This window comes from Nothoprocta perdicaria, unplaced genomic scaffold (genome assembly GCF_003342845.1).
Source record: "Nothoprocta perdicaria isolate Ctin4 unplaced genomic scaffold, notPer1 scaffold_157, whole genome shotgun sequence".
NCBI classification, from domain to species: domain Eukaryota; kingdom Metazoa; phylum Chordata; class Aves; order Tinamiformes; family Tinamidae; genus Nothoprocta; species Nothoprocta perdicaria.
Window position 1 is genome coordinate 1,610,850 of NW_020454727.1, and position 20,428 is coordinate 1,631,277.

At 43.2% G+C, this 20,428-nt stretch overlaps 1 protein-coding gene across 1 annotated transcript in view; it reads right to left on the bottom strand.

Annotated features, from left to right (window-relative positions):
• Positions 1-573: 573 nt before the first annotated feature.
• CPAMD8 (C3 and PZP like, alpha-2-macroglobulin domain containing 8) overlaps positions 574-20,428 on the bottom strand; it is a 44,053-nt gene continuing 24,198 nt past the window's right edge. Inside the window, exons 28-43 of the mRNA XM_026035174.1 lie at positions 19,969-20,125; positions 19,670-19,744; positions 17,564-17,729; positions 17,209-17,295; positions 16,725-16,861; positions 16,476-16,631; positions 16,129-16,191; positions 15,517-15,755; positions 14,275-14,362; positions 10,386-10,460; positions 9,734-9,839; positions 9,534-9,644; positions 8,655-8,867; positions 8,464-8,538; positions 3,914-4,082; positions 574-3,617 (exon numbers count right to left, since the gene is read on the bottom strand). Of these exons, the coding sequence (XP_025890959.1) occupies position 3,617; positions 3,914-4,082; positions 8,464-8,538; positions 8,655-8,867; positions 9,534-9,644; positions 9,734-9,839; positions 10,386-10,460; positions 14,275-14,362; positions 15,517-15,755; positions 16,129-16,191; positions 16,476-16,631; positions 16,725-16,861; positions 17,209-17,295; positions 17,564-17,729; positions 19,670-19,744; positions 19,969-20,125 (1,918 nt within the window). The 3' untranslated portion in view covers positions 574-3,616. The remainder of the gene's footprint in view (positions 3,618-3,913; positions 4,083-8,463; positions 8,539-8,654; positions 8,868-9,533; positions 9,645-9,733; positions 9,840-10,385; positions 10,461-14,274; positions 14,363-15,516; positions 15,756-16,128; positions 16,192-16,475; positions 16,632-16,724; positions 16,862-17,208; positions 17,296-17,563; positions 17,730-19,669; positions 19,745-19,968; positions 20,126-20,428) is intronic.

A 20,428-nucleotide genomic window follows, 5' to 3' on the forward strand; every position in this document is an offset into this window, starting at 1 on the left:
ACAATATGAACTTCATAAATTACAGCCAGCTCCTCCCTCAGAGCAACTAGGGCACAACCTGGGGAACAGCAAGGTAGAACAGGAGCAATAAACCTCCTTAGGGTTCCTGAAGTCTTTGGTTCGAGTGGCACAGGGATGACTCCTCAGCATAATCTGCGATCTAACAAGCTTAGAGCCTGCAAGGYGAATGAAGAGAGGCAGACAGCAGTGTTTTAAAACCAGTTTTTAATAAAATATTTATCAGAATCTAAAACAAATCCTTTTCTGGACTCAGACTTGCTACGATTTGTGTGACAAACGTTGTCACAGAACTGTTTGTGTGTACATATATGCGTGGGGTGAAATGCTGGTGAAAACTAGAGCCTAAGGGTGCAGTACTGGAAAGGTAAAGGAGGTGCCAACTACTGAATGCAGGAGACCTGGTGGAGCGAAGCTGCAAGCCAGGGCTACTGCCACTCAGGAACTAAGCAGATGATCACAATAATTAAATCCAGGTTATTGTGCATTAAATAGTGTCAGCAAAGCAAGTGCTGTTGTTTTAATGATGTTCTTGCAAGTTGAATGTTTTTCTGATACTTGTTTTCTACTGAGGATCATTAAGGAGGAAGAGGGACAAGATCAAAACACACGGACAAGAATGGACAAGGAAACTAATACTTTAAAATAAATATCATGGCAATGATTACTCTGCATAATGTACAGTTACAAATATAAATATTCATTTCATCAAAAGGATTGCAAGCAAAAATCGCTGGTAACTAGCACTGCTGCAGCTAGTCAGTAACATAACGTGATGCAAGTAGAAATCTCTGTGTCATACAAACTTATTGGCACTTTTCTCCTTTTGAAATGAGGGACCATCAGAGAAAGGAAAGGAGAAGCATCTCTCTGACAAAGGCAGGCAAGCATGTCCAAGACAGAAACAATTCAAAGCCCAAAGGAGCAGCAGCYTGGCCGTTCTGGCTGGCTCTCCACCATCAAATTCTCCTCCTTGGCGAAAAAAAACACAGACCTATCAATGCCTTTTCCCCAAACTATGAAGGGCTGATGTTCCCAAAATTAAAGCCCAAGTTTTCASTGCTGAGATGTCCTTGTGCTTGTGATAGAGGAAGAGGGGCATCCACAATTCCAAAATTGCTCTGGCACCAGAGCTCGTGTGTCCTCCTCTAACCACTTGCACTTAACCACATGCTAAGCCTGCTKTGCCTCATTCTTCTGGAGAACCCACGTCTCTCTGGCGATTCCTCTGGTGATAAAAGAGGCAAGACTCTCCTGACCCAAGCAGGTTAGTGCATGGATACAAAGGGACCTTGCAGAACAAGGCTGGTACCACAAGAAAAAATTATTCAGTATTTTCAGGGGAAAACGTTTGAAGCTTGAACTGGTACATCACAGTAACAAAGCCCAAAATGAAGGAAACTGAAATTAGTGCTCGGCTGAAGCTCCCTACCTTCATCTCCTTGTCCCCAGTGGTGATGCTGTCTGACTATCCAAGGATCCGAGAGGACCAAGCAATATAAAATGACTTCAAAGATCTATTTAAAACCCAAGACAAGGCTGAGACAAGGAAACTAAAGCCAGAAAGGAACTAATGACAGGAGGTTTGAGAACAAAGAGCTTAGGTCCTATCTTCAGGGGAAAGCTAGTCACACGGACACTAGCAGGGTGACTAAATGTCTCCATCTCCCAGACTCCAAGGATAAACAACTGAGGTTTGAACCAGCAAACAGCAGGGCTTGTGCTGCACAGCTTGGTTGTTTAGGGGAAAATTTAAAAAATCTTGTTGCATCTTACACTAGGTCTGTTATTTACTCCGAGCATAAATATTGACTCAGGCCTGTGTGTGTACACAATAGCCAGCATCTGCCAGACCCGTTGCTTACATGGAGATGGAATTTAGTTTAAAGGCATTTATTTACCTGCCAGAGAGGAATGCGGCCGCCAGCGCTTCCGCTGTGCTGTGGGGACACAGCGAGGACGTGGTCTGTTCCCGCACACTGAAGAGACGTGGCCAGAGCCTCTGCTGAGAAGCAGCGGGTACACAGGGGCAGCAGCCACATCAGGGTTCTGCGAGGAGAGCTCAGAGGAGCCGTGAAAGAAGGCCTGAAAGCTTGCCAGAAAAGCAGCTCTGAAATTTCTGGGAATTTCAAGACCCAGACCTTCATCTTGACAGCTACATTCTGCAAATAGCTGGCCCCAGAAAAAAAGACTGCAAGCTACATATACCCAGCTTCTGGGATACCTCCTGTTTGGTCCCCATGTGGACATTTTTCTGGAATAAAATTGCTTTTATTCTGGAATGGAATGTCTGTACTGGGATATAATTTTGTCATGGTTCCTGTGTAAATAAGCCCTAAAAATGAATGGAGTTGGGCTTTTTCCTGTTTCCATTCACCAATAAACACTCTCAAACGAAGTTTCCACCCCACTCTGGGTCTTGGTAACAATAGAAGCGGGAGGATAAAATATTAACACTGTTTTGCAACAGGCAATTTCATGCAACTCCTCCAAAGAGGATGCTGCTGCTCCAGGCAAGAAGGGAAACCAAAAAATGTTGGCTCCCCAAATTTGGGAGACATAAAGCTTTTGTTTCTCATTTCACCACATGGCTTGGGGCAGGTCACGCTGTGGGAGTCCAGCCTCTGTGACACCAGAGTGGTTTGCACTGGCCAGCAGACCCAGGGCCATATGGACTATGCACAGAGTCAACCACATCCAGAAGCACCATCACAGGAGGGCCCTGGTGGGAGCAGAATAAACGTGATTGGTGAAACGGGGCAAGTGTTTAACAGGAGTCTGCCTTGGGTCAGTTGTGTTGTCCTGCCAGGGTGACAAGGAGGAAAGCGGGTTGCAGGGCTGAGAAGGCTGCATGCAGCCTCCTCCTCACCAGCACGTGGTAATGCAACACGAAGGGGCTCACCTGCCTGATCCTCGTTGCTGCTTTGGCTCACAACCTGCCTGCCAAAACCTGAAAAGCCCTTTCCAGCCCTGTCAGTCTGACAGGAGATTTCATTTCTCTTGTGAAATGGCCCTCCAAACAACCTTGATGAACATGGAGGCATTGGGAAAGTCTTTCTCTTGCGAGACAGTGCTCTGGGTACAGTGGGCTTGTGGGCTGGGGAAGATGATTAGCCTCTTGCTATGTTGCAATTAGCRAAACACTGACTTTTATTATAATAATAATTTGAGAGAAAACTTCTCAGCCATCTTTCCTCAAACAGCAGTTCAGTTAAGCACAAGGCCTTGGACTTAGCTGCTAAGTGGAGCTAGGAAATGGCCTTTGTAGAATATTGGAAACAGAGAAAACATTTCAAAACGGCCTAAAGATTCAAATTCCAGCCCCTATTTTTCTCGCCTAAAGGGGAACAGCATACTGGTCTCACATCCTTGGAAACACCCCTAAGGTGATGCACAAAAGGCAGGAAAGCTGACAAAAATAATGCTGAGTGTCCCCCCTAGAGCTCCAGATTCCCGCCATGGGGCAACAAAGCCTACAGTTCTGAGGGCAGCAGGAAGTAGTCATCATTTGGTTTCTGTTCTGCAGCAGGTCATCTGTGGGAACAAACTCATCCAAGAGTTCATCCCAAGCCTCTTCTTTTCATTTAAATTATATATTTCTGTTGAAAAGAGAACATAAGGAAGAAAGGTCACTTTCGCATCACCTATCTTTGTGAAGCATCATTGGAGTTGGGCAGAGAAAAGCTTACACGGTTATTTTTTTTTATTCCGCCAGGGATAGGGACATTCAGACCATGAAGACCTACATGCTGTTGAGCCAAGAAAGTTTGCATTGTCAAAGGCAAGTCAGTGTCAGAACGTCCCTTTGGATAATTTCAATGCATTTGATCCAACACGTGAGTTGTTCCACATGACTCTGAACCCAGGTTTAGGATTCCCCCTCTCTCCAGCTCACCATTCTACTGTGGTCACTACTTCCTGAATCCGYTCTGCTTCTTTTAACGTGCTTGCTGTCGTCAGTTCTGCCACCACCTCAAAAACGTCGGCTTCAGAGGCATAGGGGTCTGGGTCGTATTCGTAGGAGTAATAGGACAGATCTGACTGTAGCGGAGGGCCTTCCTCTGCTGGACAGGAAAGCACAGAGCGTCAGGTTGTGCTTTAGCCCGGGAAATTACACTCCAGCAGCACACATTGCAGCATGGAGAGAAGAGGAAGGATAGAGAGAGAAGGGAATTTAAAAAGGGAGGCAAATGTGCTTGAACAGAGTGAGTGCCCCACAGTGGTAAGGCACGAAACGCATGTCCATAAATGAGAACATGCATACTTAGATTCACATGCAAGCAGAGAAGCTCCTGTAAGTCAGAATTGTCAGATTCTCTAGGGAAAAAAATAAAATAAAAGGGATTGCAGAATAGAAGGATTGTCATGTAATTTGAGAAGTCAGATAAGAATTCAGAGCATCTAATTTGAGGCAGTAGCTGAGGTCGATAAGTCAGGAATCAATTCACCTTGAAATCTGTGTACTGCTAAATAAGGGGAAGGGATGTCTCTGGAAACACCAGCCACAATGGATTTGTTCAACTGCACTCTGCGCATGCACCTCTTATTTCACTACGAGGTCCCAAGTAGAACACCTCAGTTCACACATATATAGATGGGTAACGTGCCCCTGATGCATCTCAGGGATATGGAGGCAAGGATTGTTTCAGGAACAAACATCCCAGGTAAAAATAGATATTCACCCTCACTGCACTCCCTCCACTGTGTTAAGACACTGGCAAGTCACTCACACGGTGCATTCCCCACTCATAAAAGGTTGTTACTCTTTACTGGGGGCAATTCCTTGCTGCCCAGAGGATAAGATCGAAAGATAAAACTTCTAGGAATATTAATAGCTCCCTGTTTTCTAAGCTGTTCCTCAGGCTGGCTGCCCATCATTCCCATTTGCTTTCTAAAGCTAGAGCAGTAGCTCTAGCCTAAAGCGATCCCTTGAATACAGTTGCTGCAGGGAGGAAAAGTCTTACCATAAAAGTTYGCTCTATTTAGCGAGAACACTCTTCCAAGCCTTTGAAAAATGTTTGTTCTCCAGAAATGAAGTTTCTGAGGGCTCTACTCCCACATCCTCAGTCCTATGCAAGGGAACACTTGCCTGAAATGAGGCAGGCTCATTGTTCACTTCTCCTTGGCCTCCTCCGTGTGGGAACCTGCCAACTCATGAGGTCGTCCTATGAATGGATGATTGCCGTCCACCAGGGACAGAATTAACATCACAGAGCTCGCTCCGCCTGGGAAGGCGGCATTGGAGGCAAAGCAAAGAGGCAAGGCTGACATTTCCTGTCGCACACAAACCACTCCCCCCGCTCCGAATGTTTGTGCCTAAGCCAATGTTTGCTCAATACTGATGGGGTGAAAGGAAAAATGGCCCCCAGCCAGTGCAATCAAGCCTAAAAAAGCAATGCTGCTGCGAATCACRGCCTTGGAGGGGCTGTCATGGGATGACTCCACCTGAAGGCAAAGTTCACTCTGATGCTGCAGTCCGGAGCTAGAGGTGACAGCAGTTTTTAAAAGTTTTTAATAATAATGACACCAAATGAAAGTATCATAACAACATCCAGAATCTGCTTCCAGCTCCTGACCCTTCTAATTGCCAGAGCAGAACTGTCCAGATGCCGGGGCTCCAGCTGCGGGGAGAAGGTCAGGCCRCGTGACGCTGGGTGGCCTGGCTGCCCTGGGCAGCAGCTCTGCTGCATTGTAGCTTTCTTACTGCTTTTCCATCAAATGCTTGGAAAATGACAATATTATTGTGCTATCAACGCATGAAGTACTGCCGCCAACGTGACAACCCTACAACTTTGGGTGGGGGAGATGTGGGCAATTTCAGAATGAAATCATGAACTATGGAAGCAATCAAAGCACCACTTCACCAGAGAGGGTGTCAGGGATGCTGAGGATTCCCCAGGCTCCAAAATCCACTCAGTATTTTTTGCACCCTAGTGTGACAAAGATCTTGGGAAAGCCAAGGACAGAAAGGCTCCTGAGATCCAAACAGTCTGGGTCATCAACCAAGATCCTGCCCAAAGAGCTATCAGCCCAAACAAATACAAGTGCCCTAAGAAAGGTTATTAGCAGAGCCTTAGTGCTTAAGGGCAGGCAGAGTTGGGTCCTCCCTGCTCAAAACCCTTTTCYGTATCTCTGTGTCTCAGTAGTTCATTTGTGAGAAAGAAGAAACAAGGAGGGGGATTCAGACAGGTTCATCTAAGCTGAGTCCCATCACCCTGCACACTTGCCTCTAAATCAATAAAAAATTTCTAAAGAGGCACAGAGGACCTACCTATTTGTGCACGAAAGGCTGCTTTGGGTTTCCAGCAAGCAGTTTACCTTGCTTGCAGCAACATCTGCTGCAGACTTCCAACATCAGCATAAAATGCTCTGTCTAGATGAAGATGCTGCAGGCAGTCCCACATTTGCAGGACCATGCACACACGATTGCTTACCCTGAAGAAGGTAAATCATGAGCTAACGTTATTCCACCCAACTCCCTAGGGTATATAGAGCAATACCACACGGCAGCACTTGTCAGAGGAAGCCAAAATGCATTAGGAAGCTCCTAAATGGAAGGAAGCTGCCTCTGTTTCCATTGCTGGGCAACCTGGACAAGCACTAACAATGAAAGCATCAATCACCCCGCGCGGAGCCTGCACAAGTCATATGGCAAATGCAGGAGGATTGCAGACAATATAAACACCACGAGGTTCTGCAAGAAAATGGTATTTCCTGGAGATTAACACACCGAGGCAGTTTCAACAACCTGCCCTAAACTTGATTTGGCTCCTGCAGGTTTTGCATCCTTTTAGGAAGTCGCAGATTTAGCCACGGCTCATCTGAACCTTCACAAGAAACCCGGAGCACCTGAGTCGACTTAAACCAATCACATGCTTCAGTGCTAACAAACCAGCGAGGCCAAATGAGACCTGTGCATAAGGAGAGATTCATTCATTTGTTAAACTTTGATTCATGTACCATGTGGCTGACCTGAGGGAGCCCAGAGGATTAATGAAAATCACATGCTGGGCGCTTTTCCTGATGCAGGATTTAGCCTGTTTCATTTTGGAATGCTCACTCTGCCAGGGCTGCTCAAACAGCTCAGTTCAGAAGAGCATCTGTCTTCAGGAGGCTTCTCTAATTTAATACTCCTAGATCCTACCCCACAGCCAGCTCTAAATGCTTTTGCTTAAACACATCCTTAGAGCACACAGGTGGGTATTAATGAAGATTAAAGAATGTATCAACCTGTATAAAAAAAAMAMAMMMMAAAAAAAAAAGTTGTCATTTTTGCTTTGATAACCTATCAGTCTTTATCAGCCCCAAATAAAAGAGATCTGTTCATTTCAGATACTCTAACAGACTTAGATATATTCACATTAAGCCAAGGCTGCAAGGGAGGAAACACAGGAAAGGCACTAAAACACTCTGGGACTAGACGACCAGTAGAAATGAGCACATCATGCTTTTATACCTCAATAAAAACCTTGCCTGTCAACTTCTGTAGAGGAGAAGAGCAAAGAACATAAGAGTKGCTCCAAGTTTAGGCACATGCTAGCCCAAACTCTGGTTCTAAGAGGACACAGGAAGGCAGAGACTTCTCTTGAAGAATTAACTTGTTTTACCAATTCGTTGGGAGGGAAGGCCAGGGGAGAATTAATGAGTGGAAAGGAGCCAGGAAAAATCTAGTCCAGTTTATTTACTAGAAACAGCTTGAAACAAACTATTCTATTGACCCTCCACTGCTTCTTGGTGAGATTTATTGTGAGCAATGAGGAAGTTCGACATGAGTCTTGGAAAAAAAAAAGTATGAGTGTAAGCACCAAATAAAATGAGCAGCCAAATTCCTGACTGCTCCATCTACCGACCTTAACATTTTTGCTCACTAAGGCCCTTTATTCCAAACAGCAGCTCTGAGCGGATCAAGACTGTCAGTTCAAATTTTGTACAGAGCTGCTAAAGGTGAAGTCAATCCACCTGGACTCACAGTTCTTGCATTGGGTTGGTCTGTTGTCCAGATAGACTGGACAACTGTCAACAGTTGTTTGTTGGGACAGATTATATCAACCTGGTTTCAAACAGGATCCGTCCAGGTTAATATTGAAGAAAAGATCACAGAGTCTGTACTGTTCAACCAAACCAAGGCTGAGAAAATAAGGTTACTTGCCAGTTTCTATGAACAACTACCTAAATCTTGCACATGTGCTGTAAGCAGCAGGTGTTGTGCAAGATTTTCCTGAAAAGGACCAAAAGAGCTAGACTGGTGTCAAAGACTTAYCCTAAGTTTTCTTGATGTCTTCATCTGATTTCTAGATATACTTTGTCTTTCCTAAAACATGCCAAAATTATTTCTACATCTTTATTTAAGTGTGCTAAAGAATCAGGTATATTTTTTGTAGAACGATAGGATGATAAGCTCTTAAAGAAAAAAGGCCTTGGATAAATGCAAAAGTAGGATACTACCTGCTGCAGTTTGTTGAACGCTGGGTTGCTCAACTGTGAGGAAGTGGGTCTCCCTTTCTTCTGGCAAATTCTTGGCTGTGATTAAAAAAGAAAAACAAATGCAGCGGTCATCAATTGTTAATGAAACCAATGAGGATTTGTAGTGACCTAAAACTAGATTGTAACAGAAAAGAGAACCAAAGGAAACCTACAGGCAGAACATTGAGACATGGGGACCTGTTCTATCCTTGTATTATTCCTGCACGATGCTACTTCCATCTGGCAATGGTTCTGATAAATCAGTCCATCTGATCCACAAACAGGCTCCCCGTCATAGCCACAGTCTCGTGAGCACATGCATTGCTCAAAATACTCATCTTCCAGGCAGCCAAAAATGTTATTGCATGGTCCAGAATGAACAAAGCCTGTAAAGAAAGCAAAAGCATCAAAGCAATATTTTTGCAGGGTGGGGATGAAAAGTGATAGTTCTCTTCTACTTCTCTCACATATGCTTTCAAGTCAAACTGGCCGAACTTCTAATAGGAAGTAACAAACTTAATGAAGCTATGGGATTAAAACTCCCTTTTTGAAAGAACCGGATTGCAGCAGATTCCAGACAGAAGACAATAAAATCCTCTTTTGTAAAACATACAGGATAGAAAGGTAATGACAGTTTCTGGGGTAAGCCATCCTTGTCACCAACTTGTGAAAAGGTTTCACCTTCCCACAGTTAACTGTGGAGCTCCCTACTACAAGATATTTAGAAGAAAATTTGCACTGAAAAAGTCTTTACAGTTACATTTATTATCTCATCTCACTTAAGACAGGTTCTTCCAGAATTATACATGATATCTTGCCTCTGAAGCAGCTAATAATAATAATAATCACTTTGGCATTAGGAGGCCAGACTATATTGGTCTGTTTGGCTGTACTAAGTTTAATGTTGCTATTATGCAGGTATTTGTAAACCTTCTATTAACAGAGATACTGCAATAGAGTATTTTCCTAAACATTTTAAGTTCTAAACACCTAAACAGTATTTCTTTGAGTCTCGTTTTCCAAAATACCTGCTAGGCTTTGGTACAACTTACCAACCCATTGGCTAGCTGAGCTTTCCACCTCATTGCATGTTGGCCCGTCACAGAGCTCTCGAGCCAAGGGACTGTTTTCACTCACGTTGTAGAAACGAGTTGCTTCGAAAGCTGCAGGCCAACAAGATGGAGAAGTCACAATTGAGCCCCATTGCCACAGCTCTGCTTGATGGCAAAAATCAGAGGGAAGCRGCACGTACCTGGCTCGTAGTAATCATACACTTTGATGGGAACAGGAGCTGTTTTCCCAACTATGTACTCTCTGAAAGCTTGAAACTTCACACACGTCATACACTGGCTAGGAATCTGTATAAAGTGATATAAAGGACTCGTTTTAACAGAATCACACTTTAAATGAAGAAACAAGTAACATACAGCACGTGCTCCTCATGTTACCCACTGTGCTAGGCATTCTGTGAGACTCAGGACACCCTCCAGTGCTAGGTACAGAGGGAAAGAGGAGGGAACAAAGGCCCAATGGACATTTTGCTGACCTTTAAAGCAGATACTTGACATACCATGTCAGAAAATTAAACCTGGAACTCAGTTGGTRTTCCCTGACTTGGAAGGTCAGCATATTTTGAGGCAAAAATTAAGTGTCATCCTCCCAGAGATTCCACTTTTGCTGTAGCTAATCACTTGCCTCCCTTGCAGTTTGATTGCCAACCAAAAACACAGCACCCACCTTCATACCTCAAAAGATGCTCAGACAACTGCAGTTAAAGCTGCATCATGATCCTCATCTGCAAGGGACCACCAACAGCAATACACAGAATCTACACCTCATCCAACAGTAATTTGCCTTTCATTGAAAAGTAAATCATAGGGGGAAAAAAAGCCAAAATTCATTACCTCATCAAAGTAAAAAAGTACTTTTCTTCCATCAACTTCATATCTTTTTAATCCAATTTGCTTGTTCATCAGTAACTGGGAAGAAATGAACAGGTTTAGTTTCATTTCATCTTGTAGAAAACATCTTGTAACCACAGATTTCAGACTTGTCCAAAATGGATGCTTAGCTGCTAGAGGACAGAGATTTCTCCTGCTGCAAGGACGATGCCTCAGGAAGAGAGGTGAAATGCAAAGAGAGTCAAAGCTGCTCTCAGACATCAGAGAGAAAAATTAACTCCCCATTCGTTCCTATGCTCCCATAAGGAACGCTTGCAAGGTGCACAACACCGAATGCTCTTCCTGCTCCCTGAGGAACAGGGACCTCCTTTGCACTGTCTGCCACCTCATCCATAATTCAATTGAAGTAGTCTCGGATTGCTTGTAGTAGCACAGCTCAAGTAAAACCTCAGAAATGCCCAAACACTTGATCAAAAGTCTCTTATTCAAACTCCTTCAGAGCTGCCAGGGAATCACAGTGCTGAAATGCACCAGGTATTCATAACTCCCTTCTCCCACCTGCCAAAAAATCAAAAACATTCTTGTGCCAGGAAGATTTATGCTGACATTCRAAAGGAGCAGCCGTTTGAAAGGGTCCCAGCCATCCTTCCTCCCGATGAGGAGGATCAGGCCAGGCCTCTGCTATCATCTTCCCTCCCTCTGATGCTCAGGATGTTTCAGGATGTGCTGGACCAGGTCCACAGCCCGCCTCTGCTCATGTCTTTTAATTATTGGGAAAATCCTCACACATGGGGAGCAGCAGCAGAACAAGCTCTAGGAGCTCTTCCCATCTGCTATTACATCTTTATTATTTGTGGAAAACCAGTATCTTGATGTTATGACTGTCGCATGTCAGGCATGCTTAAGCACAGGATCAATCACCATTTTGATAAACTCCATCCCAAAAGTGCATTATGTGAATGGTAGAGACCAGGGAGTGGGGAGGAGGATGGTCTGTGGAAAAGGACTGTGTTTGAATCACAGTTTGGGGAGTGAAGTAAAGATTAGCGAGTCAGAGCTGATATTTTAATCCTCTTTCCTAAACTGTTCTATTACCTTCCTCTGTTTGTGATACAGGGCTAATATTTACTTTGCCCCCTTTTTTTTTTTTTTAAACTGTTTCTAAATTGTCTTGGAATCCACAATTGAAAACTCTGCAAAAAGGAGCACAAAACCTTAGTATTTTTCTGTATTAGGGAGAGTGACAGGAATCAAAGCGCATTTGTATTGCAATTTGCCCAAACCTGTTACCAGCATTTTTCAGCTGTGAATTTCTTCAGCACAGTGCTTCCAGTTGTAAAATCCTGCACGTAGCTTCCTGCTATTACTGTAACAAGCAAAGGAACATGTGTTTAAGTCCCGCACAATATGGAAAGGGCCAATTTAATTTGTCCTTATAATTTTAGGGGCCTGGTGGTGGCTGTTATTACTCAGCAGTAGAGGGCTGCAGACAGGCCTTTTATGAGGGCTTGGAGAGGCTGGCGCCACCGGGAAATGCTCAGCTCAGCTGAAGCTGCATTTTTCTGGTGAAGCTTGATATACACCAGCCTGCAGTGACCTGCTGACCTTGTCGACACCCAGCATTATTAGAAGGATTTGTGGACYGAGCAAGGGAGCGTTCATTAACCATCGGTGCCCCGAGCTGCACGGCGGTCCCTTTGCACACACTGCTCCCTTGTGAGGGCAAAGAGCAGGCAAGGAGACCTCATTTACAGCCCTGCTGCTCCTCACCGGGGGCAGAGGGAAAGGGCTCGTGGAAGAAAAAGAAAAATAAGAAGGAACCATGCAGCAAGGGGAATGACAGGGTTTGCCTCTGCAGAACAAGGTGGCCAAAAGGACAAACTGGCACCACGTCGTCAATGGGAGAGCTGCATTTTCCTGAGCTTAATTTGGATACAAACTTGGTAGCCGTGAATAAGTTATAGCTGCGTCTATAGTTATAGCTGGGTCTTCACTGTCTACCTGTATGTTTGAGTTTTGTCCCTACCTTTTTTTTTTTTTTTTTTCTTCACAAGCATAAAGGATGTCTGAAAAAGGGAAGACGAAATGCAGCTCTTCAAGGGGAAATGCTCCCCCTTGAAGGTGCAATATCCTTCCCAATTCTTGGCAACACACAGGAAGGAGAAGAGAGGAACTGCAAACCAAAGCGATCTGAAAAGATGACATATTTAGTTCATTGCAGAACTGGGATTAGAGTCTGCTGGAGGAGGGTATAGCCTGATGTTAATCGCGTATCCCAGTTGTCTTCCAGGTTAGTGCAAAGCATTGGACATTGCACAGAGCAGATTGCTGCACGTGGCTGTCTTGCAGTAATAACAATAAAAATAGGCACGTCTGCTTTGCAAGTCTCTATCTGGGTTACCTGGCTGACCCTTGATATTCTTTACATAAATTACCGTGAAAAATAACTTATATGAATGCAATACAAACAACTGGCACTCTAGCACTTCAGCAGGAGGAGTTAAAATATAAAATACAAACCAGAACCATGACAAGACCCTCATCTAATTTCCTTCTTTCTCTTACTACAGAGATTTTGGAGACCTCCTACCAGCAGCCTTGACTGATCTGAATAGCCCTGTTCTGTTTAAGGCACGATTTGTCTCAAATGAGAGACGATAATAGACTCAAAAATCAATGGGCCAATAAAAATTGCTGTATTTTACACTCAKGTGCTTGAAATAATCAAAGAATTTGATAATAAATATATATTGCAAATGGATTTTAAATAACCTTGATATTCCCCTTTGCAGTAATTCTTTTCTACCTTACCAACATACAYCTCTAAAGTAAGTAACTAAACATATCTCCTTAATATGGAAAGGATCTAAGTTTGTTCTCAGAGACTAACGTGCACGTTTCTCAGCATTTCCTGACAATCCTATAGGAACCATCCGACAGCTTCTGACACGGATTGTAAGCCCCTGAAAAGGAACATATTGGCCTCACTTTCACCAAGAAAATGCTATAATGTTTAAAACAAATTAGCCAAATCAAGTAAAATCCTTGACAAATCAAAACAATACGCACTTTCTTTGAAATGGGATGTCAAGTTAATCAGCCTGTTCTAGACTATAATTCTACTTTAAATTCCTGTTTTTTTTTCTTCTTTGTTTTTGTTTTTTGCATAYTGAAGATAAGGTTATTAAAGATATGTTTTGGAAAAAAACCCTATTTATCTCTTCACCRATTCTCAAGGATCAAATTTAGTTCCTTTAAACTCTTCTTCAATTACACCACCCTTAAAGGGTAGCAGCATTAAACAAAACAAGTGAAAAAGTGAATACCTTGTAATGCTTTGACAAAATTTAAAGCAAACTAATACGATTACGGTACATCTCCCCTAGAGGCCTGGCTGGGTAAGAGGCACATTCTGTCCACCTCAGTTTGGCTTGCAATAAATACGATGTTCTCCCAGAAGGAAGAGAGGGGGGRAAAAAAGGCAAAAAATTCCAAGACAYGGAGCCTCCAATGAAATGGAATCCAGATGTTGGAGATAACACAGCCTACTAAGAAGCCATAAACAGCTCCCGTTAAGGCACATTTTCACTTCAGCTTTTCCAAATGGGTCCCATTTAATTACCGTGGGCTGTGCGCTCAGTAAGAAGCCTTTATTTGGCTACATTAAGTAAATTTGTTAGTCTTGCTCAGAACATCTGTTTACTCATTTCAAATAAACATTTTTTGACAAGTGAAATCTCCTGCTCCCCCAGTTGTAAATGCATCTTTTCAGAGCATGCTCTAACAAACAATGCCATTTGCTTCCTACTGCTTCCCAGAGAGAATCCCTGCCAACTAGGGAGCTGGGTCCCAGCTGAAGATTGTGTCTTGGACTCTCATTGCAACATCTTACCTGCTCTAGGCTCTCAATATCTGCACGAAACCCTGAGAATAAGGGCACTTCCAGGACAGCCATGTTAGAGGATCCAGAGTGCAGCCATCTTCCAATAAGAACAAAAAGAGAAAGAAAAGAATGAGAATAAAATCACAACTGAAGATAACAAATGGTACATGAGACCACCCAGGATGGATCACAGCTGAAACAGAAGTTTCAGAGAAAAAAAGACTTGGGCCATTGCGTAAGATTTCCATTCTTTGCTACACGGCAGAAGAGATGACAATGCTGCAAGGAAGCTCTTCCTATTTCCCCAGAAAAGCTTCTCTCTTCTTGCAAATAATCAGCTTTTAACCATCCTTCCTTGGCAGCTAGTTCAGGGCTAACAGATGTGGCTCAGAATGGTTCCTTTGCCATCCTTAGACTCATCCTTCTGCTCAAAAAAACATGTGAGCAAGGGACAAGTGTGCGGACTGAGATAAGATTTCATCTTTGCCTGGAGCCACTGCAGCTAAGTGCTCTCAGGACTGTATTCACTGCATGGTTTTCCCTCCTCAGGAAGGAAGGAGACAGGGCAGCAAAAATTTTCCATACCCATGAATTACATCTGAACTGTTCACTTCACTTCTGCTGTTTGAGCTAAGTGATGCTACAGTCCCAGCACCTGCTGTGTTCATTGCAGAAAAGCAGAATGGCTATAAAACYAAGGAACAACATTTTCTGGTATGCAGAGGGTGCTCTAAACCCTCTTTCTTTAGTCCAGTTGTGGATTTCCTTCTCTCAAGCCAACTTTTCTATAACTTCCTTAAAACAAAGCATTTGTAATGAAATGCTMAGCTCCCAATATCTACAGTAGTACTGCTGTGTTTACGCAGAACATAAATAAGTGGATTAAATGCAGGCATAATGTATTCTTGCCAAATTCTGGCTATCTACAGACAAGTTACTTTCTCTTAATATCTTCAGTTTCCCAACATGTAAGATGAGGATAACTCACTTTGCAAAGATACCACCAGTTTTAAGACCCAGGGATGAAACTTGTGGAGCTTTAGCATCATACATTATTTCTTGCACAGCTGTTTATATGCAGAAGAAATCAGCCTTAGAGAACTTGTTAACAAATATCCACACATATTGTGCCATTACTATAAAGTTGGAATCCAAATTGATACCACTGCAAGCAGCATCTTTTGTTAGGTGACAGGCAAAACTGAACAACAATTCTCTGAGAAACAGGTAGGGTGGGATGCAGCCTGGTACCTTGTGCATGTCTCCAGTATGACTTTATATTCCTGATGATCCTGATCCGAAGCTGGGTCATCATCATCCACCAGTGTCCTCTCTCTGTGCAAGGCTTCAGAGCGATTTTCATCTGGAGASACAGACCGCAGGAGATTTGGAGCCTGAAGATGCTGCTCTGACTTTGGTTCCTTCAGGTTAACCAGGAGCTGAAAAGCTGGTTTGGCAATAGGATCAGGCACATTGTAAGTGACATCAATCTGCAGCAGAAAAGGGAAAAATAATATATCAGAGATGCCTTTCAATATGCAAATCTTCTGTAGCGTCTGCAACTGCTCCTCACAGACCAGGATGGATGTCAGATCTCTTCAGAGCAGGGTAAGGGTAGGCCCAAAACTAATCAAGTAAAGGGATGATTACATACAGATGAAGTTGTACCAGATCAAATTCACTGGTACAACCATAGTTGCTCATACGAATTAAAGCAACATCCTCATTATATAATTGTTTAGAGAGAAACTCAAGGTACAACCCCTTCCTCCTAACAAGCTGGGATTAGGGAAAAAAAAATAGGACTGTGTTAGTTTAGAGATCACCCACTCGCACACTTCTTCCACCCCGTGGCAACTTTACCTGCATCAGGCAGCAGCCTTCACCTTTGGCACTCACAAACAGCCCCGTCGGGATACTGGGAATCTGGGGAGAATCCACAGTTAAGACACAGAAAAGACAAGGCACTCAATGGAAATTCATACCCATTCTAGCTGTACTGTGCATGAAATATCTTTCAGCACTAAATAAGAGTGGGACAAGTACTAAACAAGATRGCACAAGTGAAGCAAACAAGGCCCATTCTTTCCAGCACTTGCTCAGTGTTTAACCCACATTTTTGCCACTACTGAACTTATCTGAGTTACCACTTAGAACCCAGCCCAGACAGGACACTGGCAATTGGGCGACATGAACACAAAGCCACCTACCACTGCAGTCTGGAGGACTTTTTTATTTATTTTGTTAAGCTCAAATGTCTCCTGGTAGTCCAGATTAGTAGAAGCCAAGGAAATGGTAAGGTTGACTCCTCCAACATATGAAAGGATTGCATATTCAGACAGAGCCTGCAGGGCTACACACGTATCCTAGAGATGAGAATATGGAGGGATCACAATAGCAAAGAATACAGCAGTAAACTTACTAACAAGTTGAAATGACATTTTTCAGAGTTAGCTCACCTGAGTAGATGAGAACCCCCCAAGTGCATTTCTCTGCTGTGAAAGCCATTTAACAACCGGGAGTGCAGAGGCCACGTCTCCTAGGAGCGTGTACGTCAGAAGAGCATAAGATGTCATTTCCACTTCTGCAGAAACAACTGCAAGACAGAGGTGGGGAAATGGGTGAAATTTTTTTGTCTTCACACAGAGAGTCTTCTTTCTGCTTKACTATATGTAATTTCTTTACCACTACAGTACTACTTTCTGCCATTCCTGTCCTAGAGATTTTCATAGGAAATCCAATTAGCCCCTTGCCAAAAATTTGTTCGTTTATATCCAACTAGTAGGCACAAGAAGTTTAAATTATTTTAAAGTTATAGTGTTATTTATTGTTATTATGGCTCTGATTTGTACAGTTGAGGCTGACAGTGATGAACTAGAATGCAGCAGCCCCTGGCCTGCTGTTGCAGCCCCTTCTTTTATTTTGTCTTTGCAATGCTGGTACCTGATTGAGAGAGACCGTCGTTAAATCCCATGAAGGTATCTTCATCAGTAACCAGAGTTCCTGTCAAGCTCCAGTGTGTAAAGCCCTCTAGAACAACAGGAGAATGGAATAAATTACRAAGATGTGACAAGTGGTATAATTCCTGGATTTTGGATTAAAAGATACTATTAAGAGTATCTGTCTTGTGTTACTAAGCAAATTCTGCCATAGTGATGGGAATGGGACTGCAAAGCTTCCAGTGCAGTCATTTCTTCAGGACAAGCTGCACCCATTAAACTCAGCATTCTCTCCTGTAGGAGGGTGGCCAGCTTCAGGACCTGTCCCAGATGGGTTTAGGGTTTGGGGTGCCCAGTACCTTGGGTAATTGCCATGCTGTTCATTTTGCGCAGCGTCACGGAGGCAGAAGGACTGTGCAGCAGTGTCAGGGCATACGCTGTCAAGGCGGTAGTGTAGGGATCCTCTGCTGAATATAAGTTGGACTCCAAGAAGTGCTTTGCTTTGGCAACAGCTGTTTCTTCTTCCTATATTAGGGGGAAAGAGCCCAGACACATTACCAGCCTCTGCACCTCCACACTTAGCAGCACAATACTTCTCACAATTATGTCTCCGTTAAGAAAACCAGGAAAGAATTTTGCTCTGTGTAGAACAGATCCARCTTTCCTTTTTCATTGAGACACCCACGAAGAATTTTAAAACAGGAACCAATAGCACAGCATGAATCACTTAGACTAATGCCTAGATATATTTTGTCCCCCTAACGCTGAAGGAGTTTCATGCCCCTGCAAGGAAGCAGATGAAGAGAGCAGGAGTGAGCTCTGTGCGTTTGATTGCGTTCCTGACACTCTGAAGCGTCTAGCAGACGCCAGAGGATAATAAAGGCCAAGGTTCCCAGGGGTCCCTGCAGCCAACAAACATGTTTTATTAACTCCCTCGATGACCTCACTGTGCAGGAACGTAGCTCTGATAATTTATAGAAACAATTTAATTGGACTTGATGTAATATGGTTTCCTTTGATTTCCCTGTGGCACTAACCTTCCCCTTCCTCATTTCCTAGCTAAGATCATTAGCAACACTTGCAAATCTCCTCTAGGAAAACCATTAGATCCGCATAAACTGTGCATTTCCAGCAAATAAATCCTCTAGGGTTGTCCTGACTCACAGCAGCCCGGAGGGAGCATCACATCACTTCTGCGACTCACAGTGCTGATGGGGAGGCAGCAAGTTCTTCTCCTATCACTTGAGGAACTGTTTTTTCAATAGGGTTCAGTGTCCTCTACTCCCACACGAGCTGGGGAGGTCTGCACACAACAGCAGCCCAGTCCCACCCTGAGCTCTGCAGGGAGGCCATCAAAAGTGCTAAGCTTATCTAAGAGGTTCTGAGTAGATACTGCTGTTTGCACTGGCTGTTTTTCCAGTCCCCATAAACTTACTTTTGCCTCAATGGGCTATCTTGCTTTCCGAATACAAACTGCCAAGCTGYATTGGCAATGCCAAGCATTGTCTATACCATGCTGTATAAACCACTACACCTCCTGTGTTCTTCTTCCAATTCTACCTCCACAGAGCTACAAATGGAGAGCTGTTCTCATAAACTAGTCAAAGCAGCTCCAAATAGAGAGTTTCCCTAGCCATGGGAATGTTCAGCTATGATGTTATCTGAGATTCTTCATTCTACTGAATTTGCAACTGGGCAAAAAAATGCAAAGGAAAATAACATTGTTCCTATGCTGGGTTTTAGAAAGGAATCTCTAAAATGTTTGTTGTACTGGAAAAGATCTTTTGGCTACTTCAAAACTTACGAAGTACAATTGCACACTCCTATATAGCCATTTTTTTCCCCAAAAAAGAGTGTTCCTATTCTCTCTCACTACAGAACAGACCAATGTTTCTGTTCAAAGCCTCTAGCCCAGCACAAAACAGAGTATGGCTCTCCAAAGACACTGTAATCTAATAGCAGTAGCAGTTTGGCCACTGCAGCAAAGGCAAGACTGCAAAAGATTTCTGGATCCCTCTTAAGGATTCCTGTGGTTGAAGCCTGTGCTGTCCCAGCTAAACTATCAGCACTTAGCAAGCTAGTTATAATAAAAGTTGCTTGCCTAGATGTACTCAGCATTATCTGCATAGGCTGCAATTACACCTTGAAATTACAAGCCAGAAAATGTTATTTGCAGGCCAGGGCCAGGCAGGAATTGCAGGGAGGAGTTTTGCTCCCGTAGACTAAACTTGGAGCTGCCAGTAGGAGGCTGGAGGAATCACCTTGAACAACTTCGGAACAGATTCCTTAGCCTGGAGGTGTCACAGGGCTTTGAAACAGCCAGTGACTCAGGTGCTACCACTGAGGTGAGCACAGGATGCCTCTTTAAGCAAACTGTAGTAAAATCAAGTTTAAAGAAAAAACTAAGTGGAGCATGTTTAGAACTCACAGAATGCAAGAGCTGTTTTAACAAGGTTTCTGTTTACCTCAGAAGTTATGCCTGTTTCCAGAAGAGCTGCGACCACATAAGCTGTCAGGGAGATCTTACCATGGATTCCACCCTGGAGGGCAACAAATAAAACCACTAGATGAAAACGGGAGAATGGGGCAGTGAGACTGTTCCACGAAAATTCTCTTGGTTTCCTATAGTATCCCGTTTTCCTATATTATTCCAGCCTTTCAAACAAGATTCATATTGGTTTTAAGGAAATGACATCACTTCCTACCTTGCTAAAGCTTTTAAAAATGCATTTGTTGCCCAGTTTTAAGTCTTCATGTTTTTTACCTGAATATCCTTGTTTAGTATCCGGCCCATAGCTGGAAAAGAACCATCTTCTTTCTGATGCTGGATGATCCAGTCTTTTGCAGCTGTTAGCTCTTTTGGATCAATGAAAATAAATCCACGAGACTGCGCAAAGGACTTGAGGACAAAAGCTGTGAGCCTAAAAATACAAATTTATCAGCTTTATTAAGAAATCAAATGCAGGATATCATATCAAAGGAAAACAACATTTTTAGGCAGCACAAATTATAAAAATCTTCTGGAAGAAGCACTGAATACTTTTCAAAAAAAGAATAAAGTCACTGAAATACTGTTTATCTTCTGGATAAAAGCTGAATAAAGGGGTAGTAAATTAAATCAAAATTTATAACCAAGTTGTCTTAATTATGACACATTCCAAAAATTAAATTCCCTTTTATAGATGGCCACTGCTGCCCAGCATAAAGCTTTTAAATATTTACGA